At 40.9% G+C, this 26,518-nt stretch overlaps 1 protein-coding gene across 1 annotated transcript; it reads left to right on the top strand.

Moving 5' to 3' along the window:
• The first annotated feature begins 12,593 nt into the window (after nucleotides 1-12,593).
• FGFBP1 (fibroblast growth factor binding protein 1) lies at nucleotides 12,594-17,788 on the top strand. The gene is made up of 2 exons (XM_060776150.2): nucleotides 12,594-12,702; nucleotides 16,990-17,788. The coding sequence occupies exon 2, from the start codon at nucleotides 17,011-17,013 to the stop codon at nucleotides 17,695-17,697; it is 687 nt and encodes a 228-aa protein (XP_060632133.2). The 5' UTR covers nucleotides 12,594-12,702; nucleotides 16,990-17,010; the 3' UTR covers nucleotides 17,698-17,788.
• Nucleotides 17,789-26,518: the final 8,730 nt, after the last annotated feature.

Genomic DNA, 26,518 nt, shown 5'->3' with positions numbered 1-26,518 from the left:
TTTAGGCTTTTTGATGTGACTAGTCAGCTGGGATGGAGATGGAAGTGAATTTATGTTGCCAACCAGCCTTCTAACCTAAAGTTATGCTTTCCTGACAAAACAAAAGATACTCAGGTATTTTCATACTACTTTTTAAATTACAGTACTACATGAGAAAACAGTTGTGACATATTTTCTGTATCTACTCTGCAGAATTAGAGCAGTTTGACATCACATTAATTGCCATGGCTCAATGCTATGGCAATCTTGGATTTCTAGTTTTGAGAGAGATTTACGCTTTGCTAACAGAGCACTCTAAAGCATGTGGGAAGAGTTTATTTGATGGGTTCTGAGCATGTGGAAAGAATCAATGAATGAGACAGGGCAATTGCCTTGTCTGGAAATACACCTAGCCACATGCTTTGGAGCAAATCTCATGAATTCAGTGGGTCTCTTTGGGAAACAAGAAAAAATGATTGCTCATTGAGTGGGCTGAAGACCTTTTATGGGCATGAAGATTGACTTGTTTTCAGGGTGTGGGATGTGCCTTCAAGACCACTTCTGCCACACTTTGAATGTGTGACTGACGTAGTTGTTCTGTGTCACCTAGACAAAATATGTGCCTCTAACTGACACTCATTCAAATACTACCAAAAACTGCACTCTGCTTTATTACATGGTACCTGGCAAGTATTTTCTGATTCTTCTTTTTTTTTAAACTAATTGAATATATTTAATTTTATTGGCAATTCCATAAAGGCAGTTTTAAAAGGCATGCTTCGATATCTCCATACCAATCTCCTTCCTTACCTACTGCTTCAAATACAAATCTGGGTGGCATCTTCATTTATTCTGAGTTAATTTGAGCCACTCAACATTTTCTACTCTGAACATTGTTAGCTGTAGGCATTCTGATATTTCTCACACCAATTGTGGAATTTATTGATGCCAGGTGTACATATTTAAACAACTGTATACAGGCCTTGAGGAGTCACAACCTAATAAAGATTCCTAGAACTTTTCCAAGAGGATGTGTTGAAAGGGGATCCTTATCACCTGGTGTTCAGTGCACAAAATTGTGATATGATACTGATGTAGCTACAAAATAATGTTGACAGGTATGAAGTCTCTGTGGTCCTGTGTTTGGAAAAACATATGTTTGATAGAATCATAGAGATGGCAGGGACTTTAAAGTTCAGCTCACCAACTCCTTTGCACTAGCAAGAAATTTTATTACTGCAGGATATCTGATGGATGGCTAGCAAGCATCCACTTAAAGTCTCTATCAAAGGTAAAACTACCAGTTTCTAATGGATTGTGTGAAACCATGTGAACATTTTTCCTAATATTACATCTCTTCCCCACTTTTCCCCATTCAATCCCATTACTTCAGGCCAGGTCCTCTGAAGCAAAAAATTGTGATTCCATTCTTCATTAATTTCATTCTTGAGGGAAGCAACAATTAATTTTAATATTTTTTTTTCTCACTGTGAAAGATTCCCACTCTACACAGGCTAGAATGAATTCTATGTAAAATTCACATGTGGGTTGTTTTTTTTTTGTTGTGGTTTACATAGTGTTTTCACACTTTTTGCTTAGGAAATAGAATTTTCTGTGTACTATTTTTTTCACAGAAAATCTGTTATGTGTACAAATGTGTTACACAAAATGTGCCAAAATGTGCACATTTTTGGCAGATTTTTTTTTCTGCACAGTAAACAGCACCCAGTTGGTGAAGCTCGGATCCCTGGCCTTTGACGTGTGGGGTCCCGCAAGGTTCTATTCTTTCCCTCATGCTTTTTAACATCTACATGAAACCGCTGGGTGAGGTCATCTGGAATTTTGAAGTTTGGTGCCATCTCTACGCAGATGATATGCAACTCTACTACTCCTTTCCACCTAATTCCAAGGAATCCCTTCAGATCCTGGACCAGTGTCTGGCCACTGTCATGGGCTGGATGAGGGCCAACAAGCTGGAATTAAATCCTGACATGACAGAGGTCCTCCAGGTCAGTCGTTCAGCCAGTCGGGGTGTAGGGTGGCAACCTGTGCTCGATGGGGTTACACTCCTCCTGAAGCCACAGGTCCACAGTCTGGCGGGTCCTCCTAGACTTAGTGCTGACACTTGATTCTCAGAAGGGCTTTCACACATTTAAAACGTATGTGCCAGCTGTGACCATGCCTCGAGAAGTCTGAGTTGACCACGGTGGTCCATGCCTTAGTTACCCCAAGATTGCATTCTACATGGGGCTACCCTTGAAGACAGCCCGGAAACTGCAGTTGGTGCAAAGGTCAGTGGCCAGATTGTTAACTGGAGCAAACTACAGGGAGCAGTCAACTCCCCTGTTTAAACAACTCCACTGGCTGCTGATAAGTTTCTGGTCCCAATTCAAGGTGCAGGTCATCACCTATAAAGCTCTAAACGGTTTGGGACCTGCCTATCTTCGCGACCGCATCTTCCCCTACTCTAGGGAGGCTCTTCTCTCACTTCCACGTCTGTCTCAGACGAGAGAAAAGGCCTTCTCAGTCATGGCCCCCTGGCTCTGGAACTCCTTCCCCAAGGAGATCAGGCTAGCACCCTCCCTGTCCACCTTCCACAAGGACTTAAAGGCATGGATGTTCTGTTGTGCTTTTAACTAGGCAATTCCCTTGACAGCTGGCCCCAAAAATCTTGTCCTCAAGCACTTTATGATTGTTATATCCAAATCTTTAATGGTAAATTGTTCTTACTCTCATTTATTTTATTTATTATTTATTTACGACATTTATAAGCCGCACTTTTCACCCTGAAGGGGACTCAGAGTGGTTTACAAGGTATATATACATATGATATATTATATTATTAGCATAGTAAAAATATCAGTATTATATATTACTATATTGTACTATACCATTATATTGTAATATTATTAGTAATATTACAAGTAATATAAAATATATAATTATAATATATTATTATTATTATTATTAGTATTATATTGTATTACATTATAATATTATAAATATATGTGTATACAATATATTATATTATAATATGTTATATTATATTATATTATATTATATTATATTATATTATATTATATTATATTATTAGCATAGCACAGGAGACAAGATGGAACTGTCCCCTGGCCCCCTCATTGCTGCTATATGATATTTGCACTTTACTCATTATCTCTATCCTTTAATGCTGTGGCACCAGTATTTGCTTTGAACTGGGTTATCTGAGTCCACACTCAGATAATATGGAATTTTCTGCCTTGCTATTCTGGGATATAGGGCAGTGTGGAAGGGCCCTGAGTCTAAGTAGTCTGGAGATACTTGTTTAAAAAAGCACACACAGCAAACAGCAAAGGTTTCATTCCAAATCAGGAAGGTTTTTATCTTACAATTAAGCCACATAAAACAGTAACAGCTCTGTAAAAAATAACGTTCTTTCCTTCTTTTAGTCCCAGCAAATTCTCCAACATAGATCTCTCGCTCCAACATCCATTAACAACACCAATACACCAACAACACCAGCCAACCCCAACATTTTGTCTGTTCTACTTTTATATACGACCCAGCCAGTTAAATATTGTATTGCATTATCCCTGGTACTTTGGTATTATCTCATGGTTTCATCAGACACTCAAACTTGCATTGTTATTCTGACTTAGCAATTAGCCACCTGGATTTGCTGTCACGCTTGGCTCCCCTTGAAATCCTGACACTTTCCTTTTTCCACAGCAGTTTCAGGAACATATTGCCCACAGATATGTGGGTGGTAATGCCACACCAGAGATGATTTATCTGGAACCATGGCAGGGGGAGTGGGATTGGGAGCACTGAAGACTGTAGGCCATATTTTCTGACTCCCAAATTATTTTGCATTTGTTGATCAACCTAAACATACATGGTGACTCTCCCATCAGACTCTTTCAAAAGGCACTCTGAGGTCCCTTCCATGTAGCCACATAACCCAGAATATCAAGGCAGAAAATCCCACAATATCTGCTTTGAACTGGTTTATCTGAGTCTACACTTCCATATTTTCCAGTTCAAAGCAGATAATGTGAGATTATATTCAGCTGTGTGGAAGGGGCCTTAGAGATTTAGCTGATATGGAGGTCCCTCGTTTTGCTATGGCCAATCTCATATGTAATAGTTTCTGTCTTAAATTTAGTTAAAATAGTACAAGAGTTGTGTAGCTGGATCATGCCAAAGGATTAACCCCACAACCAGTTTCCCACAATGACTGATATACTGGTCCTCATAATTTACATCCCATATATGGCTGGCAGTAATAGTATTGTGTGGAAATTCACCTGTGGTCGGATAACAAATTGAAGTGCTTACTTATACACATGGCTCAGTAGTGTGATGGGATCAAATGCAGTAGTTATTAAAGACATCTTGCTTTTTGTGCCAATCCTATGCAGTCTCTTGTACAGTGATGCTCTCAATGCAGAAATAATCTTGGAAAGAGGGAAAGTGTAGATCTCTCATTTCCTCAACTCCCTCTCCCATGGATTGCTAACATTTATCCTTCACCCCAACCCCATTTTCTAGCACCAAAGTAAACAAAGTGGTGGATGGTACACTGGGATCTCTGACTTTGTTCTCTGACTTCAGTTATGGTGGGTAGAACATGGACAGGCAGCCTATCAAGAGTCACTCCTTCCCTCGGGCTTGAAAAGAATTGCCTGTAGCTCTAAAATACCTCCTTTTGGCTTGGCAATATTGCCAAGGCTGATCTGCCACAGCATGAATCTGGCAATCCAAGAAAGGATTTATCTACCTGTACAAAGGAGACCCTGTTCCTGAAATTGCTTTAGGGCCCCAGCTATGTTAATCCAGCTATGTTTATCCGGAAGTCTATTTACAAGCCACTGCCTCAGTTTTATTAGTTACTGTGCAAAAAAGATGCCCCTTTTGCCCTTACCTGCTACCCTAAACAGTAACACCTAACTCTTTGATGTAGTCAACCTGTGTTTGCGTTCTACCATTGCAGACTGAGCTGGGAATTGATATAACAAAATGCTCCCTCATAGAACACTATCTGTGCTTTGGAAAATCAACATTTCAGGTTGATATACAAGTCCGGAAGCTAGTTTTCTGGTTTTATAATAGTTGTAAATAGCAGGAGCTTTTAAATCATGTGAATCTTCACCTGAATTCTAAGAGGTCCATCCTAGAGATAATATACGTATACCACCGCCTGAGAATGGACTCTCAAACTCAAGGTCTAGGCACCCACAATGAAAACTGGAGAGGGCTGCTGTATCCTTAAAGATTACATTGAAGAGAGATTTTCAGCAAACGTTGCTTGTTATCTGGTTGTTTAACCAACACCTTACATTCCTACTAAAAAGGCAGGAAACCGCTCCTGTTTCTTTCCTAGCAACCCTGACTTTTTGGTTGTAAGGTAATTTTGAACAAGCAATCATACTTTGAAGAGTCATCAGTGTTATAAATGGATTCTTGTCATACATGCCAACTTCAAAGAATCAGAATCATAGAGTTAGAAGAGAGGCTTCCGGGCCAGGGAAGCCAGCATCGCTTGGCCATGCCCACCCGGCGCCGCCTCCACCATTCTCGCCACCAGGGATCTTCTGTGATAGAGCAATGGCGTCTGCTCTGCTTCGCTCTCTGTTTTCCATTGGAGAGCAGAGAGCGCTTCTCCCTCCACAGGCTTCTCCATCCCGTGTGGAAGGAGAAGCCTGTGGAGGGAGAAGCGCAGCAGAGCAGACGCCATTCCTCTGTAACAGACAATCCCTGGTGGCAAGGAAGGCGTGCGCAAATGGTGGAGGCGGCGCCGGGTGAGCGTGGCCAAGTGATGCTGGCTTCCCTGGCCTGGAAGCCTGGCCACACCCACCCGGCGCTGCCTTCACCATTTGCGGATGCCTTCCTTGCCACCAGGGATCGTCTGTTACAGAGCAATGGCGTCCGCTCTGCTTTGCTCTCTGTTCTCCGCGGGAGAGCAGAGAGCGCTTCTCCCTCCACAGGCTTCTCCATCCCGTGCTGCTCTGGAAAGGTTTGGCCCAATTCTATTGTTGATGAGGTTCAGAATGCTCTGTGATTGTAGGTGAACTACAAATCCCAGCAACTACAACTCGCAAATGTCAAGATTCTATTTTCCCCATACTCCACCAGTGTTCACATTTGGGCATATGGAATATTCGTGCCAAGTCTGGGCCAGATCTTTCATTGAATCCACAGTGATTTATGGAGGCAGGTGAACTACAACTCCAGAACTGAAGGTCAATGCCCACCAAACCCTTCCAGTATTTTCTGTTGTTCATGGGAGTTCTGTGTACCAAGACTGGTTCAATTCCATCATTGGTGGAATTTAGAATGCTCTTTGATTACAGGTGAACTATAAATCCCAGCAAATACAACCCCCAAATGCCACCAGTGTTCACATTTGGGCATATTGAGTATCAGTGCCAAGTTTGGTCCAGATCCATCCTTGTTTGAGTCCACAGTGATCTCTGGATGTAGGTGAACTACAACTACAACTCTAAAACCAAAGGACACTGCCCACCAAACCCTTCCAGTATTTTCTGTTGGTCATGGGAGAACTGTGTGCCTAATTTGGTTCAATTCCATCGTTGGTGGGGTTCAGAATGTTCTTTGATTATAGATAAACTATAAATTCCAGCAACTAAAACTCCCAAGTGACAAAATCAATTTTTTTTGAGTGAAGGACATTGGGTTGTTAGGTGTCCAGTGGTTTTTGAGTTCTGTTAATCCCACAAACGAACATTACATTTTTATTTATATAGATTTATTTCCTATATTTATACCCCGCCCTTCTCCCCCTGAAAGGGGACTCATGCTTACATATTCCAAAAACCACTTTAAGAAAGACAGAAAATAGAATGCTTTCCTCATTTTAATTGGAACTATTTTATCTCCAGAAATGCTAAAACGATGCTTTATGTTCAGATTGTAACAATAAAAATACATCATGCATATCAGATACTTACATTACAATTCTTAACAGTAGCAAAATAGGACATGTGCAGTGTGCATAGGAATTTGGTCATCGTTTTTTTTAAATAAAAACCTATAGTCCAGCCCTCCAACGGTATGGGGGACAGTAATCCGGCCCCCCGTTTAAAACGTTTGAGGACCCCTGGTTTAAACCTTTGCAAATTAAAGTTCTACATATAGGTGGCGCCACTCACGCCGTCACACCCGGTGTGATTATATGGTCAGCTTCCAGTGCCATAGGGTTGTGCTGGAAGAACTAGAGAGGTGTTCTTTCAAGTAAAAAATAGCATTTTCTTCATCCATAGTTTTGCATTTTCAGGAGGATCCTGTGCTGCTAAGCCCAGTGAACGTGGAATGATGACAATGTAATCTATAGCACCTGATGATGGTGTCCCTCCTAGACACTAACCAGGGTTTCCACTTAACTAAACACTTAGCTTCCAATATCAGATGAAATCTTGTGCCCTTCCTGCAATAAAATGAAATTATCTTCTAAAAACCTCCCATCATCCCCAACCAGCATAGCGAGGGACTGTTTGATCCGACTCTGATGAGTAGAATAAAGGAAAGCTTGTTTTGCTGCCACCTGGCAACTCTGGCAGCTATTGATCCTTCAATAGTTTAGGACACAAAACGTCTGCCCATGTGGCCCTCAAGCCAATTTATTTCACCAGTTCTATATTTATTTCAAGTGGAAGAAAATTAAATGAACATCCTGCCTTGACTTGTTTACCAAATGGCAGTCCAACTGTGCCAGAATTCCATAGACTTCCATAATAGGAATTGCTTCTACAAGCAAATTTCGCAAGAGAAGCCAAAGTGCTGCCATTCATCACATAGTTAGGAAGGCCAAGATTTTCAGCATTTGGCATTTTTGGTACTCCCATCTCTTTCATTTTAAATAATTAAACTGGCAGAGAACTTGCCAATATTGAAACACAAATAAATTGTACTGGTAGATAATACTTATTAAAAATGCCTACACATTAGATTTATATATACCAGCGATCCAACAACTGTAAATAATCTGTTTCATCTCATGATCTCAGAGGAAGAATGCTCACTCAATAATAACAGTTATTAAGAAAGAAATTTGTGGTTGCATATTATTTAACCAGAGTTGTTAATAGGAGCAAGCATATTCACGAGCCACTCATTCCAGACAGCAGTTTACAAGGAAATACAGATTTGAAAGTTTAATTATAATTAAATAATTACGTACACTGTGAGCACACCCTATAAAGTAGATTCCCATGCCAGAGGTTATGCAGAAATTCAAATTGGCTTTGACTTTGTAGAAATTTTGGAATAGATAAAACAGCAGTTAAGGTAATGGGGACCAACTTGGGTGGCACAGAAAGGTGAGACCATAGGTGGAGCTCATCAAGAAGCACAGGAGAGGATTTCTGAAACCAGTGCTGTTATTAAAGTGGAATTTTTGGCTGAGATCCTGCATGGGAGATATTGCTATGAAGATATAGCTATGATCCATCTCTCAATCTGCCCTCTGTTAAAAACCAGGCAGATGGACCAAATGGAGAACTTTTGTGGCTGGTGGATTCACTTTCAGTACTTGCTGGGGATGGATAGATTGCTGGGCAGGTTTACTAGGCCAGATCTGGTTGTCCCCTGCTTTTGTGGTAGGGGCCTCCCCTTTCTGTTACTATTCGTCATTCACAGAAAATACTTCTTTGTTGGGTAAGCTAGAACACTGAGATAGCAATATTGGCAAAAGTATGATAGCTGGGACCCTACTCATAGCTGGAACTCGTATGCTGGTTGCACAATGCACACCAGTGTTAATGAAGGGAGGTCCGCTTGGACTGCTCCCAGCTGCTGGGGCTGCTTTCTTCAAAGAGCAGAAAGTGTGCTGGTGGCCGGGGAAGGTTTTTACAAGGCCCTAGTGCGAACAGAAAAGCAGGAACCGGATTTCCCTTCCCGTCTTCTTGTGCTTTCCCCTGCCCACTTTCTGACAGTGGAGGGGCCGGGGCTCTGGGAGGGCAGGACATGTGAGCCATAGACCCCCTCCTCCTCCCTTTCCACAACTGCATCTCTCACTCACTGTGCTGTCTTGCACATGTGTTCCCTTCATTAATTCTGACCCGTGGTGAGCAACCAGTGTAGGGTTCCAGCTATCATACTTTTGCCACAATATTTTCTTCTCAGAACCCCTGTTGTGTGATCTGGTGGTTGCAATAGTCCAGGACCATAGTGTTCTCCTTCATGATAACCAGGATTCACCAGGTCTCCATCATACACTTCTATAGAAACTGGAAAAAACCTGGCAGTTTCCATTTATGTATCTGTTCCAAAGAATTTAAATGTGAAAGATTTACAGCTTTAGTCATATCCGCTCATATCTTCTGAAAGGTATTCTTATGTGTTAAAATTTATTTCCTGTTAGACTTTAAATCTAAAAAGTTTTTTCCCCAGATGGCTGTTCCTGGCTAAAAGGGTAGCATTAAACATAGCTCCAGCCTTGCTGTGCACTTCATTGAGGCAGCTACCCCAGGCAGCAGGGTGTAGAGTATGGCAAAGCCCACAATCCCTGCCCTGCCCAAAAAAGGCAGGGGTGGGAACAGTCAGAAACCAGCCAGTAGACCTAATGTCCCGAGTTGTTACTGACTTCACATTTTACTGTTTCTTTGAGGAATGAGGACTGTCACGGCATCACCAATAAGACATCTTCTTACTGTTGATTGGGCAAGCTATTGGAGTTGCAGGTATGCCGTTACATCCTCGTTCCTCTTGGATGGGTGGAGGAAGTCACAGGTAGAAGTGTGAGGGTGCTGCCATATCCCCCTCTTCCATCTTTGATGTGGGAGAGGGTAGCTATTTCTCCATAATTGGGAGGCCAAGGGTCACCACTGCGGTCCCCCTTTGTCCAGTGTGATGAGGAGCTCACTTCCTGCTTTAGCCACTTGGGTCACTTTCAATGAATAAGTAGATAGAATAAAAAAATAGTGATAGTAAACAAGTCTATTTTGAATGCAACACACAACATCCCAATCGTTTAAAGATCAATACAGTAACTCTGATATATATAGCGCTTTAGAAAATCTATATAAATAAAAATGTAATGTTCGTTTGTGGGATTAATATAACTCAAAAACCACTGGATGAATTGACACCAAATTTGGACAGCATACACCTAACAACCCAATGTATGTCCTTCACTCAAAAAAAAAAAAAATGCAGGAAGGACTTCTAAACCCAATATTCCTACAGGGAGAAACAGTGCATGTCCACAAAGACAGCCATGGTCACGCTGCCTCCTCCACGCAAAAAAAAACAACAAAAAAACCAAACCAGCTGATTGTTAAAGCATTGGGAGCCAGGCATGCATGCACGGCCACACACACACAAGCGAGAGTGGGCACCATGGGAGTGGAGGTGGAGACTTGCTGCATGGAGCCCCGTCTCTTTCCCTGCTATGTCAGGAGGGTGGTCTCCTCCTCCTCTGTTTCCCCATGTCTCTTCCTCCTCCCTGCACGGGCCTCATCCTCCTCCCCCCCCCCCCCCCGGCTACTGGAGTAATCTTCCTGGGAGCAGAGGCACATCGCAATAGTGAAAGGCTGGCCTCTTTCTCCTCCCCTTCCCCAGGCCTCTGCCTTCTCCCCACACTGGCTGCAAGAGTTGGCGAGGTCAGAGTGGAGGGTCACTGCACCCGGGGGGGGGGGGAGGCTTTTCTTTCCATGCTATGCCAGGAGGGTGGTCTCCTCCTCCTCTGCTTCCCTGTGCCTCTTCCTCCTCCCCGCACCACCTTCTTCCCTTCTCCAAGCCTTTTTCTCCTCCCCTTGCCAACCTTATCCTCCTCTCTCCATTAAATCTACAGTGTAGATGCACCTAAAGTCACCCCTTCTACACTGCCATGTAAAATACTTAGAATTGGATTATATGGCTGCATAGACTCATATATATGTCTATGGATGTTAGTTGCATATATATTATTATATACTTTATATATTATTATTTTATATATTGCTATATAATACATATGTATTTCACGATATATAACTTATATATATATATATATATAGTATAAAACATAATATATATTATATAAGATACAATTACAATATTTTATATTTTACTATTATATAGATTACTATATAATACAAATTAAATAGACTCAATAGAGTTGGAAGGGACAGTCGAGAAGTAACAAGAGAAGGAGAGAAAAAGGGAAGGAATGAAGGAGGGAAAGGGGGAAGAAAGGAAGGAGAGGAGGGAAAGAGGGAAAGATGGAAGGAGGAAAGGAGAGAAGGAAGGAAAGAAAGAAAGGTAGAGAAGGAAGGAAGGAGAAAATGAAATACAAATGTTAAAGGAAAGAGAGAGGGAAGGAAGGAGAGAAGGAAAGAAAGACAGAAAGAGTGAGGGAGGGAAGGAAAGAGAGAGGGAAGGATGTAACCAAAGAGCAAAGAAAGGGAGGAAGGAAACAGGTAGAGACTGAAGAAAGGAGGAGAAATAAGAAGGGAAAGAAAAAGTGGGAAGGAAGGAAAGAGGGAAGGAAGGAAGGAAGGAAGGAGAGAAAGAGGGAGGGAAGGTAAGCCATAGCAACGCATGGCGGGTACAGATAGTAGTATAATAAAGGACTTTATCCCATGGTTTTAGGGCTCCGTTTCCATACACTTCAGAAACAGAGCCCCACAGGAGTCTCACTGAGACCATCACATGATGTAAGGATACTTTCAGTGTGGGACTCCATGGGGCTCTTTTCTGAAGTGTATGGAAACAGAGCCCTCAAGCCATCTTAAGAAGTCAGGTGTTATCCAACTCCAAGTGAGAAAAAGCAGCAGAAAGCGAGGGAAAGATGGACTTCAACACAGAAAGGACGTAGGATGGCTGGCCATCCCAGAAGATAGGGAAAGATGAAAGGGAACAGGGTAAGACGGTCCCCACTGTCGCCCGTCCCCCCTCATGATTTCTGCCATGAGGTGTTTACAGTTTTGATTCTAATAGGAGAGAGAGAAAAGGAAGATAATTACCTTGGTAATATTATTTCCAATTCAACTAGCTGAAATGATTATTTTTTTTGGGGGGGGGGGTGTATCAAATCCTTTTTTAAAAAAAAATAGATGCTGATGTGCTTTTGTGCATGTATACATTTAATACCTATAATGTTACACTGACCTGGTGTCTATAAGAAGTAATTGTTTTAAAATGCATGAATGAATGAATGTGCAATAACATGATTTTGCCAAGTGTCTTTTCAGGCATGCGGTTTCTGAGCACTGTTGCTGGCCTTCAACTGGGCTGGTTAGAAAGGAAGGGTTTCTTCTTCAACAAGACTATAATGTTCATATGCTTGTAAGAAAGGCATGATGACTAATACATAACGTCTCAACCAAATACATACTATAACCACAATAATCTTTTCTATTTCTCTATTCATGATTTCATTGTTCATTTACCAGCCCATCCCTGTTCCAACTTATCAAGGTGTGTTTCCACTATGTTGTTAGGGAAGAAAGGGAAAGGAGTTGACACAACTCTTCCTTTCTTCAAACATGCAACTACTGCTGTAACTATGTCTTTTTTTTTTTTATAACTATCACAAATCAGACCTGGCATGTTACCAGAAGGTGTGTCTTGGTTAGCAAATAAGACAGAGAAGCATGCTACTGTGGAGTAATAGTTTTCTGGAGGCATGTAGGTGTGTCCCTGGCTGTATAAATAAGCTCCAATTTTCAGAGACGGAAATCACCCTGAGTTTTGTATTTGGATACACTCAAAAGCTAGTAAGAGGTATGTGTTACAACTATCTTGCACTTTGTATCTTCAGTAGAGAGGTATTGTCTCAGAACTTTCCTTCCTGCTGAAGGTCATACTACACATTACTTGAAGTGTGTGGCTTCTTCTGCTAACATTTTAAACTGAAAATCAGATGTACTCATGTTATTATTGGGAGGGGGCTGCTTTGGCATTTCCTTTTCATCTTTTTTTCCATTACGCTCACCTTGATCAAGCTGTTTTCTTCACAGAGTTGAAGAAGCATAGTGGCTTTTCCCCAGCAATTGGGAAAACAGCTAGAATAGGACGATTTTGTGTGGAAGCAAAACAAAGGGTGTCTATTAATGCAGTTTGACACCACTTATTTGATTTTTAATATTTAATGTTTATTTTACTTAAGTGATATTTGTCTTAACTGTTCTAATGTAGCACAAATCCTATGTAAAATCATACTACGTATTTTTGACACTAATATTGAAATCTGAAATATATACAGAAAGTCATTGATGCTATGGCTCAATGCTATGGAAACATAGGAGTCATAGATCATACACTTAGAATTAAGCGTATGATCACTGGAATGGCCTGGACTATGGTCATGGATAACATGGTTTATAGTAATAATTGTAATGTTTTAAATGCTTTAATGTTTTCTAATCTGTTTTTTTTATTTTAATTGAATGTTTGTTTAATTGTATATTGGGTATATATTGTTTTTAAGGCATTGAATTATTGGCTATGCTGTAAGCTGCCTTGAGTTTCCTTTGGGGTCGAGAAAGGCAGGATAGAAATATAGTAAATAAATAAGGTCTTTAGCCTCATCTGGCAAAGAGTTCTGTTGCTTTATCAAGCTACAAGCCCCAGGACTCCATAGCATTGAGCCATGGCAGTTACAGTGGTGTTAAACTGCATTAACCCTATAGTGTATATGCACCTAAAATTAAGCAACCACTGCTACTGGTTTTCAGCTCTTGACTGCAATCTCTTTGGCTGCTTGTTGGGGAAAGAAAAATGGAGTTGTATGTAATGCAAAATTTGGCTCTAAGTAATAAGGCTTTGGAGACCGTGATGGCGCAGTAGGTTAAAGCGCTGAGCTGCTGAGCTTGTTGACCGAAAGGTTGCAGGTTCAAATCCAGGGAGCGGCGTGAGCTTCCGCTGTCAGCCCTAGCTTCTGCCAACCTAGCAGTTCGAAAACATGCAAATGTGAGTAGATCAATAGGTACCACTCCGGTAGGAAGGTAATGGCGCTCCATACAGTCATGCTGGCCACATGACCTTGGAGGTGTCTATGGACAACGCTGGCTCTTCGGCTTAGAAATGGAGATGAGCACCACACCCCAGAGTCGGACACAACTGGACTTCATGTCAGGGGAAAACCTTTACCTTTACCTAATAAGGCTTTTAATACTGTACCTTGGAAGAAAACCTGTGTGGAGCAATCAGAAGGGCATACAAAGAATATTCTGGGATGTGGAACCCCATATATTTACTCAGAGGTTATCCTGCTGGGACTTTAACCCAAATACATATACTTGAAACTGCAGGTTTATCCACTTTAACTATAAGCAGATCATCCAATTCTTCATTCAGGGATAATTCCCTTGAAATCTGTAGACTGTGGATTGCAGCATCAAGTTTCCCTATTTTTGTTTTCAGGAGATCCCACCTTTGGATGAGCCACAGTCTAGTTCAATTGGTTGGGAGAGTCGTCTTACACATGAGTGAATGTTGCCTTTTACTAGAAACCATGCTTTGACTAACTTGCTTGGACAGCATGTGCTGAAGGAGGGAGGAGGCATGCCAGCGTTAGAAATGAAAGTGTGTCAATGTCTGACAGCTTTTCGTAATACTACACTAACAGTAGCTCCAAATCATGTCATAATTACCAGGTCTGACCTTCTTACTTGTAAAATAATGATGATCTGCTTCTTGAATCTTTGTTGGTTTACCAAACAGATTTGAATTTGTGAAATAAATTCCAGGCAGGGAGCAAATTTAACCTTTCTCTTATATACCCACTTTTCAAAGAAAGGGACATGTTATATTTGCATTTACATACTTGTAGTTCAATTGCACATAGTTGAATTGCATGCAGAGAAGATCAGCTTTTTGACATTATTCACAGGAGAAAATACAGCATATAACTAGATGTTTCTGTCTGTAATTTTACACCAGAGATTCAATGAATAGAGAGGAATTTAATGTATGATTTGATTATTTATGCAGGAGATATAGTTCAATAGACAGAGCCCCATTTGGGGTTGGGACCCACAGATGAAAAAGCAGTGGTCTAAAGCATCTGACTTTGTTAGTCTAGATCACAGAATGGAGTTACAAGTTAGAGCAGTGCAGGAGCAAGGGCTATTTCTATGTTATGGTATCATACTTGCTGTATAGGTTGATTTGTATTTCTTCCAACCCTACCTGTGAGATGCTTGAGTTTTGGAGTTGTAGTTCACCTACATCCAGAGAGCACTGCGAACTCAAACAATGATGGCTCTGGACCAAACTTGGCAAAGATACTCAATATGCCCAAATGCAAACACTGGTGGAGTTTGGGGAAAATAGACCTTGACATTTGGGAGTTGTAGTTGCAAGGATTTACAGTTCACCTACAATCAAAGAGCATTCTGAAGGATAGAATTGAGTCAAACTTCCCACACAGAACTTCCATGACCAACAGAAAATACTGTATGACCCTTCTGACACCCCTTGCGACCCCCCTCCCCAGAGGTCCCAACCCCCAGGTTGGGAAACACTGCTCTACATCATTGAATTGAGGTGAGGATGATGAGAATGAGGATTTCTGGCCATTTTAACTGTTTCAACCATTTTATCTGGGCAGCATTTATTCATTTTGTATTTAAAATTATATTCTGTCATTTTAAAGTTGAATTGGGTTGTTGTATGTTTTTTCGGGCTATATGGCCATGTTCTAGAGGCATTCTCTCCTGACATTTCGCCTGCATCTATGGCAAGCATCCTCACTACCTCTGAGGATGTTTGCCATAGATGCAGGTGAAATGTCAGGAGAGAATGCCTCTAGAACATGGCCATATAGCCCGAAAAAACCTACAACAACTCAGTAATTCCGACCATGAAAGTCTTCAACAATACATTAAAGTTGAATTGTTTCAATTCCTATCGTTTCTGGAATTCTGTAGCTAGTGATTTGTGTTGAAACAAAGGAACATGGACAGCAAGAAACAATAGAGAAGGCTGGATGAGAAACAAAGGGGGTAATTTCATTCAAATACAATTTACGTCTTCTTAACTGTGAGTGATGTTCCACCCTAAGGGAGTCTGCAATATGACTCATCACTCCACAGTTATCTCACAAGCTTACTGTTGATTTGTTAGTGGCGATTAGGGAATGATGCTTAATTTACATCTTTATCAGATAAGGAACCAGACATGAGTAAGTTCCAAGCAGTCATTAGACACTGATGTCATTTTCATGTGAATTATTCAAAGTATCCAAAGTGCCCTTCAAACTTCCACCTGGAATCAAAATGACGATCTGATACCATTCTTTTCTTGCTGACATTGCAATGAGACATTGAAATATGAAATAAATCTAAAAGGAAATTTATTTTGTAAATTTCTAAAAACTCATATTTGAATTGCATCATTATGGGTTTAATCCAATGTTACCCTGGTAACAATGGTCCTCTTCCCCCACTTTTATTTATTCTTTTTTCAGCCAAAAACTAGATCAAGTGGTTTCCTAGTCCCCACAATGCCACTTTTAAGGGGAAGCTAAGTACCAAATTGGATCTTTTGCTTCCAAACCAGTTCCTGGTTTCATGTGCAGAAGTCCACTATTGTGTCCTTCCCTATGTGGATACTAATAAAAGGTAAAGGTTTCCCCTTGACATTAAGTCTAGTAGTGTCCGACTCTGGGGAGTGGTGCTCATCTCCATTTCTAAACCGAAGAGCCAGTGTTTTCCATAGATGCCTCCAAGGTCATGTGGCCGGCATGACTGCATGGAGTGCTGTTACCTTCCCGCCAAAGTGGTACCTATTGATCTACTCACATTTGTACGTTTTCAAATTGATAGGTCAGCAGAAGCTGGGGCTAACAGCGGGAGCTCACCTCGCTCCACGGATTCATACCGCCAACCTTTTGGTCAGCAATTTCAGCAGCTCAGCAATTTAACCCACTGCACCACCAGGGGCTCCTAATAATAATAATCCATTATAAAATCTTTGGTTGTATTTCATGGTAGATTATTTCCATTTTAACATTTATAAACAAAATGGGGTTGGTTTTTACAAGTTACTTTTATATTTCCAAAACAGGCTTCCGGAGAACTAGGAACCATGAAATTCAGACATTTTGCTCTTCTTTGCACCTTCATCATATTCTCTCAGTTGCTGCACGTCGACTGTGAAAGACAGAAGGAGAGAAAAAAAGAAAGGCTGAACAGTGAAAAAGGTCAAAGAGCACAAGCTGGATCCAATAACCAGAATGAAAGGGGTCAGAGAACACGAGGGCAAAAAGGTTCTCCTAAAGGCAAGTTTACCACCAAAGACAAAGCTACATGCACATGGACACTACATGAAGCTGAAATGGCTACCTTGAACATTAATTGCAGAAAAGAGGAAAGCACCTTCTCTTGCGAATTTTCCGGTAAGCCTTCCACCTGTCCACAGTATGCAGAAAACAAGAAGATGTTTTGGAAACAAATCACAAGGTCTCTGAAGAAGAAGCAGAACATTTGTGACGACCCCAAAGGTATCCTAAAATCCAAAGTCTGTAGCAAAGGTCCTCCAGCCGCTCACCTTCGGCTGGTAGCCCAAACTTCACTAAAGCCTAAACAAGAGAAGCCTTTGGTACCAGTAACTTCTGTTCCAACTGGAAACCAACCAAGGGAGTCCTCCAGCGATTGTGTTGAAGATGTTGATTATATTGATCAGCAAAAGGTGGCTGAAGAATACTGTTCAGAGACATGGCTCTCCCTTTGCCATTTTTTCATTTCGATGGTACAGGATAAAAAGTGCAAATAGATATGTAACAGTGTTGACAAAGATCATTGACTTAAGACAAATACAGTACAAAGATAAACCATTCTAATACATCTGGTCAAGAAACGATATTACTCACTCTGATAACAGAGTAAGGAGTGATTTCCGTCTTATCCCAAAATGGACTCCAGAGAAATCCAATGATTGTAAGCACTAATACTACCCATATACCTATTGCCTCCATGTAACATTGAGGGAAGGAGTTAGTGGATAGGTTTGACTATCGACCTCATCAGATGGGACTGGATTTGATGGCATACGGCAGTTCCTTTGACGGCATACACCAGTTCCTCTCCAGTTTAGCCAGAGAACCCGCCAGCTTCCATCCCACAATGTACAGCTACTTCTGGCGGGATTTTGTGGCTAAACTAAAGTGGAACTGGCATATGCCGTGGTGGTAGCCATGTTGCATTAGCAATAATGGGGGAAATTGAGCAGTGGATGCTTCCCCCTGTGGGATGGGATTAAGTGTAAATTGGGTGATGCAGGACATGGGGTGATGGATCCTCCTGCTCCCCATTGGGCATTTTTGGATTCACCACAATCTGTGGCGATTCTGGCAACCAATATGATAAGATAGTTAGTGGCTCCCACCTGCTGACATGAAGCCACTATTTTTCAGCATATTATTCAAATGTTACCTTCGGATGTTACAAAACTCTCTGTAAAAATGCAGTCCTTATGTTCTGTGAAATGTTTTCCCCCTTTCTCCCTAATCCACATGTTTCTAACCAAAGTGATGGCCTAAGTGCTATGTACATTTTCATACTTTTTACTTTAAAATTGTTTTAAATAAATTGAAATATTTGTCTTTTAAAGTTTGTTTTCTAGCTGTGTTAAACCCTGCTTTTTACATATAAATTGTGGATATATTCGTTGTACCATAGCCCAGTACCAATTTCCCCTGCTATCTTCTAATCTGCTCCCAGCCAATTTCTAATAGCAGTGGAACATTTCCACCATTAAAACAGGCTTCTTCTATACTGACCACTAGTGCAGATCCAATACAGCATCTGGGACACAGATTGTGCTTACATGGTGGCCAGACAGGTGCTCCGTGGAAACTGTAGGAAGTCTTGTCTAGCTAGCTGTGCCAAGCATGGTTTGGAGCCACTGAGCAGCCATACTAGGGGTCTTTTCACCTTCCACATCCCCAGCTGCAACCACCACTTAGCTGGTCTTGAGTGCTTTAGCTAACGTCAGCCAGAGTGCTACCTCAGTATGGAAGCTGGGAGAGGGAAATCCCTCTGTCATGAATAAATCTTCAATAACTTTAAAGCATAGGTTCTTTTTATTGCGATTTCCAGTGTGAGAGGCTATATCAGATTACAAAAAAGACATTTAGACATACAGATATTGGACATACATACATACATACAGATTCTATGCAACTACATTGGATTTACAATTACATTGGTTAACAAACAAACAAAGGGGAATTCTATTTTCACTCAACATTCACACCACATGTACATGCATTCATCCTCAGGCATTAAAATATTACCATATCATTTTCTCCCTCCTTGGAGAAGCACCTGTTAGGCCAGACCCTGCTTTCCCATAACTTCCATAATACCATAACTTAAAAACGCCAAAATGCCAGAACTTCTTCCCTAAGAACAATGCCAAGGACCAGATCTCTGTTTTCCATACAGCAGAAACTGACTCCCTGCACAAAATCAAAGACTCAAAAGGTGTGCTTCTTTCTCTTCCCTTGAGAAAGAAGCTCCAAAGTGACCAGTCTCCTCCAGTGCAAATCTGCCACTATCCATAGGTACACTATCTCTCTCCTTCCCATGGAGCAGAGCATAGCGGGTGGAACAGACTCCTCAGGTCAGCCACACTTTGAGCATTATTAGATTGAGACTTTTATAAAAATACTCTGCTGATGTGGTCCCAAAGTTGTAAATTAATGATAGATGTCTTTCATCCTGGATCCATCTCAGTTTCCTGGCCAGATGTTGATATTCTTGATTGGTGTTGATCTTATGTTGACTTCCTTCTTAACATTGTAAACATTTGTTATCACTGTTCCAATTCTTATAAGAGTTTACTTATCAGATCTTATAAGCAACTTTTAATTACAGTCCAACAAGCAGGTAGTTAGTCATTGCAGGCCTTAATATTATACTGGTGTCTCCAAAATTATTAGCTCCATCCATACATTCACCTTCCATTCTTCCATTCATTCCCACACATCATATTAAATTGACATTTATCATATCTGCACATTGAATTTCTTGTGACACCTCCTCTCATCCCACTCAGCATGTGGACCTTCTGGTTAATATTAGCCAGAGTGCCAAAGAATAAGGTAGGTGGGTGTCATGCTTGAAGACAGACACAGCATGGGGAAGTGGGACAACAGGTGGCTGCTATCTCATGCCCCCAGGCCATCTGAATCTAAGGAATGTGAGATGGCAATAAAGACAGTTGTGGCTAGTTCTGTTTAGGAACCAGCCCAACTGTCTTCATTCCCCCTTACCTCTTGTAAAGTGTTGTTTCCTATTTATGTAGTACAATATGAGGTACTACTTAAAGCTGTTCACTATTCTCTACAGAAGGTCTCAGTCAAATATGGAAGAACCATGTTTATTTTCTACAATATACATTTTTGCCCAGACAGAAATCAGCTTTTGGAGCAGACTCTCATCTTGGAATAGAGTCAGCCATCTGATCCACTGATTCTGCATCCATGAATTCAACTATCTATGACTTTTAAAATATCCAAATAAGAAATCCAAAAAGCAAATCTTGATATATATTTTTGTCATTTTATGTTGAGCACACTATTTTAGTACAAGATTGGATATAATTGGTCTTGAGCATCCACAGATTATGGCATCCACAGGGAGTCCTTGATCCAAATCTCCAAATCTTGGTTTTTGTCATTTTATATTGGGCACACTATTTTATTAGAAGATTGGATATAATTGGTCTTGAGTATCCACAGATTATGGCATCCACAGGGGGTCCTTAATCCACAACTCCAAATCTTGATTTTTGTCATTTTATATTGGACACACTATTTTATTAGAAGATTGGATATAATTGGTCTCAAGTATCCACAGATTATGGTATCCATGGGGGGTCCTTGAACCAAAATGCCCCAAAATAAGAGGAAACCACTGTATATCATGTTCTAGTGACCACATGCCATAGGAAAGGAATCATTGTCCCACAGTACTAATTCCCAAATAGTCAAACCCTGGTTATAACAGGGACTCTTTCCAGGACCGTAGCCAGAAAATTTTTTTTGGGGGGGGGGGGGTGTTCCGAATCATGAGAAGTAGTTCCATAACACAAAATAATTTAAATAGTATGATTCATTCTATATTTTATATAAACTTAATTAAATCAATTTTCTCGTCTCCTTCATGGAGGGCTTTAAATCCCTCCCATGCCTTAGGCTTTGCCTACCAGTTGTGGATAGGCCAACTTGGTGGCTTCCACTATATCAGCTATTGCTGCAAGTGATGACTGTGAATAAATTTTCAAAATTTGCTTGGGATAGTGCTTGGAGTTCTGGAGGGACTTGTTTAATTTTGCTTCTCATCGACCTAGCAGGGGGATTTAGTTAACCAGTTAAAATTCATGAGTAGGATCATGGTGATATAACATCTGATGGGTCTCTTTGTACCTCATCAGATAGACTTCTGTCTCCATTTCCTTGCACTTAGGAAACAGCCCCATGGGAGCTCTACAGAAGCCATCACATGACATAAGGGCACTCCTGGTGGGGCTCTCTTTCCTAAGTGCACAGTAAACGTTGGGGAAAAGGACGTGACTAATGGGGTAGGCAGTTCCCTCCACTTTCTTCCACTTTCCCCCCACCCATCTGATGAAGTCCATAGGAAACTCATCATATTGGATAGTCATCCAGCACCTGCTTTTGAAGGCTTACCCTCCAACATTTCATAGATGAAAGCCAGGATAGGTATGGCTAGGCAGTGATGGTACATGGAGAGGGCAAAAACTATCCACCCTGCTCATAAATGATACACCATGTGAGTAAAATGTACAATATTAAGAATATTCCCTTGCCATATGTTCCTCCAACCTGCTGCCCTAACTACTTTTCTTCTGCCCTGCCTCCAATATCAGGAATGAACTCAGATAGGAAAAAAAGAGTGACCATGGAATTTATTGGAGAAATGGATGCAAATTTGTTTTCTCTCCCCTATATGCCCTGTTGCTTTCTAAATGATGGTGGCAGATGTTAAAGAAACAAGTTCACATGCCCTCAGTAGGGAGTTGCGGCTCTTTTGGTTCCATGAGTGATTATGAAAATAAGTTGGAAAGTTTCAGTTCATTTTAGCATAAGTAAAGGTAAAGGTTTTCCCCTGACATTAAGTCCAGTCATGTCCGACTCTGGGAGATGGTGCTCATCTCCATATTTAAGCCAGTCATGTGGCCAGCATGACTGCATGGAGCACCATTATCTTTTAGCATACCACTGGCTTATACACCTAGCAAGGTTTTACTCAGACAAATAATGTAGGACAACAAGGACATCCTACGCCACCTCGACAGGTTGCATCCTCACAACTTCTGGGGATGCTTGCCATAGATGCAGGTGAAATATCAGGAGAGAATAACAAAGTAACAAACATGACAACCATGACAAACATGACAAACGCAAAACAATCTATGCGTAATGTCAAAGTGTATTGTCAAAAGAGCATATAGTATTCCATTTACCAAAATCCCCAGTACATAGCTCAATTCAGTGGCACACAGCAAAATCAAAAGGAGCAGCCGCTCTCAAATGTAACAGTTCTAGATCTGGATAAGGATTCCACTGTATATAGGCTTCAGGGATACATTCAATAAGAAAAATCATATAAACAAAGTACGCATTGAGTCATGAGGCTATATGTAGACTAAAGACAATAATGAAGATGGAGCACTACTCTCAAAACAATCTTCATGGAAAAAATCCAAATCAAGTCCAGTGAAAATGGAGCACTGCTTCTCAAAATAAGTCTTCAAAGGAAAAGTCCAAATGGCATTCAACAGGGGTGCCCAGGTATTTTTTTTACCCTGTTTCGGGGAAAGCAATCCCCTTCCTCTGGATTGGATGAATCTTCAGAATTTCTCACAATGTGTATTTACTTCAAGCAGAGTCACTTTTTGTATAAGCTATCTGGCATGATATAAGAGTCTAGAGTTGCTGATTTTATCAACTCCTGAGGAAGGGGATTGCTTTTCCCGAAACAGGGTACAAAAATACCCGGGCACCCCTGTTGAATGCCATTTGGACTTTTCCTTTGAAGACATATACACGCGCATACATGTACACACACACACACACACATATATACACATACACATGATTACAAACATATGCATAACATCTTACTGATAACAATTAACATAACACTTTCCCTCTAACTTCCAGATACCTCAAGTGAACATTTGTGTTCTTTCCTTTGCATTTTAATATTACGTTGAAGGTTAATCTAAAACCTATTCTATCTTTGCCTGGAAGGTCTTTCTTCTATTCCTGTTTTAGAATAATTTTTATTTGTTCTTTTTCCAAAAAGTTGATGAACTTCTTCCAGTTCGTCTTGTCGGATAGTGCTCTATTTTGGGATACTTTCTTTTTGTTTTTTGCTTTCTCACAATCTTAATAGCAAAGCAGACTCTCACTTTTATTCATTTATTTTATTTCTCAAAAACAATACATCTCTTTTTTTCTTTTATCTTTTATCTTAACTTTCAATATTTTTTTAAAAAATGATAATAATTGTAAACCAAGCCATTCCGTAGTCACTGTCCATATTCCAAATCTGTCATTACACTTCAAAAGCCTGGACCCACAGCCAAGTTTTTACTTTTCTTCTGAAGGTTAGGAGGAAGGGGGCTGATCTAATGTCAGTGGGAAGGTAGTTCCATAGCTGAGGGACCACCACTGAAAAGGCCCTGTCTCTCATCCCCACCAATCGCACTTATGCGGGGGGGGGGGGGGTGGGACTGAGAGCAGGGCTTCCGCTGATGATCTTAATGTACCAACCCCTCTACCTTCCTATCACTATCAGCTGCAACCTACCGCCTGAAGGAAGAAGAAGCAACCCTTCTCCCAGATTCCTTTGCCAGTTATTTGCCACACAAGGAGGAAGAAAGACAGCCAAGCATGGGGCAGGTTGACCTATCATTGCTGTAGTTGGTCATGACAGGGAGAAAGAGAGTGGGGGAGTGGACAGCCATCCCACATTCCCAACCAGCTAAGGAATACAGGGTGGCTGTTGGGATACCACTCATATGAACCAGATGTGGGTGTCTTGACTGCCAAGACTCGGGGGAGAACCCGAATCCTGGAGCAGGATTCCGGTTTCTTCCTGAGTTATTTTAACCTGGGGTGCAGCTGCCAGGTTAGATCAGCCCATGTGCATTGTATAGCTGCACGTGAACTGATCCAAATTCGCACTGACCTAAATGTATAGTATAGATGGGATCATACTTTTATTTCCCCTTCACATTTTCTCATGGAAACATTTTATGCATCTCTGCCCCTGTCACTGTTAACTTCATTCATTTACTTACCTGGCACTGGTACAAGCACACACCTATCTCATAATCCTATTGCTCAAGAACCTGCTGGGGATACAAGGAATGAGTCAACAGTTCTTTCCTAGATGCACTCCCCTTTTCAGTGGTGACCAATGACTGACGACCTCCTGATATCACCTCACCTGGGTCTGGCCAACCATTGTGTCAGGTTAGTGATCAGTTGTTGGAGACATTTTACGCATTCTTCTTAGTCCATACAAACATGTTATGTGCTCAGATAACAAGCTCCACACCCTCTCTGTTGTTAACCCTTTCTGACAGTGCCCGAGGCTGTGCAGCTTCTTACTTGTTTGATATTCTGCTTCCGTTGGCTTCTTACAGATTGTGGAACTGTTTGTTTCCTCCAGACTGTCTCCTAGCATGGCACTCCTTTGATTTACTAAGGTGTATAACTCCTGAATCAGACTCTGTGCTCTGAATCTCTGTTAAAATAACAGAAAACACAACACGCTTTCTCTTGCAATACTTCCCACTTATCTCTATAGGGACATGTAGCTGTGAATCACCCTACACTGCACTCAAATCATGAATGTCCCTTGGGAATTAGTCTAGTACATCATGGCTTCCATGACAAACATGGGCCTATCATAGTTCATATCTAGTCCTATATATGTACCTGATAACCTTTCCTGGATATTTGCAGATGTTCCAGCCCTAACTGGGAGGAAAGGAAATCTGAAGGACATCTCGAATGTGAAGGTTGGATATTAGCTCGATGACCTCATGAAGTGTTTCTCCAAGACTCTTTAGTCATACAAGAAGTCAGAAACAGTGCCCAGAAATGGAGTTGACGCTCCCATCCTGACCATTGACACCTTACCACTTTTACTTACTGGTTCATTTGTCTTTTGCTTGTTAAAAAAACAAATGTTCCACCTTATCTCTTTGCAAAATGTCCAAGATAGTTAAGAATAAATGAGTTTTCAAAACTATTAACTGCTATTAAATATTCATGACTTGCAATGTCCACTATTGTCAGCTAAGAAGACAAGTCCAAGCAACATCATAAACAGTTTGTATCTGAGATGGAGAAACCAGGCTGCCCAGAGGGGTTATGGGGTCTTGGTCAGATATTTATTTTATTTATTTATTTATTTATGATATTTCCACTTTGAGTCCCCCTCGGAGTGAGAAAAGTGGTATAGAAATACTGTAAATAATTTCTATCCCGCCTTTCTCAGCCCAAATGCGACTCAAGGTGGCTTACAAATTGGCAGTGATTCAATGCCATAGTCATAATAAAATACAATTAAAAACATTTAGAACATTATAAAAATCCATTTAAAAACCACTAAAAACCTATAATCACCAACGTCTTCCTGTTAATCTCATTTTCCAGTAGCTTCGTCTAAGCCATTCCATGTTTCACTCTTTCATAGTTCCATGTTTATCTATTACGCTGCATTTCCTAAGACTTGTACAAAGAACCAGGTTTTTACTTTCTTTTTTTGGAAAGTCAGGAGGGAGGGGGCCAATCTAATGTCCCAAGGGAGGGCGTTCTACAGCCGAGGGGCCTCTGCCGTCACACCCAGATCCTATAAAAATAAAACTAAGATGTGCTTGTCTCTTTGTCTGGGTGGACCGTGGGGGTCTTTCTTTAGAAGCTTGAGATTCCCAGCAACTGAGGCTACTACAGGTTTTGAACACCAAAACAGAATATTTCTCAAAGTCCTTGCAGACTTGGCACAGCTTGTCAAAGTTACAAACAAAACAGTCAATTGATGAAACCAAAGAGATGATCTTTCTTTATTTTTCTTAGTTACTGAGGTAACTCTTCCCCAAAAGGTAGAAAATATCCTGGGATCCTTTCACCCTAACCCTGAGCTGCTATGGTTAGAAAAACAGGTTTTTCCCTACCTATAGCTCAAGGTTAGCTTTGGAGATGAAGTACTACTCAATAATATTCAATAACATTTCTGTATCTCAATTGCTACCTATAACTCAATTGCTATATATAACTCAGTTGCTATTCTATCTATCTCAATTAGCTTTTTTATCTATATAACTCAATCACTCAATCAACTCAATCGTACTTACAATGATTTTTTCAGAGCTACCTAGCTGACCAACAGCACATCTGAAGCTTTCTTTCTCTACTGAAGGAGGCAGGGGATATTCCAAAATGGAGATCTCATTCCCTGGAAAAAGGGCAGTCTCTAGACCCAAAGAGATACTTTTCTAAACCAATAACTGCAGAGGGCCTGCAGTCTGGCTTTGCAGACTCTGATAC

This window comes from Anolis sagrei, chromosome 5 (genome assembly GCF_037176765.1).
Source record: "Anolis sagrei isolate rAnoSag1 chromosome 5, rAnoSag1.mat, whole genome shotgun sequence".
Lineage (NCBI taxonomy): Eukaryota > Metazoa > Chordata > Lepidosauria > Squamata > Dactyloidae > Anolis > Anolis sagrei.
Note: the sequence above shows the minus strand (reverse complement) of the source record. Positions and strands in the feature narration are given on the sequence as shown.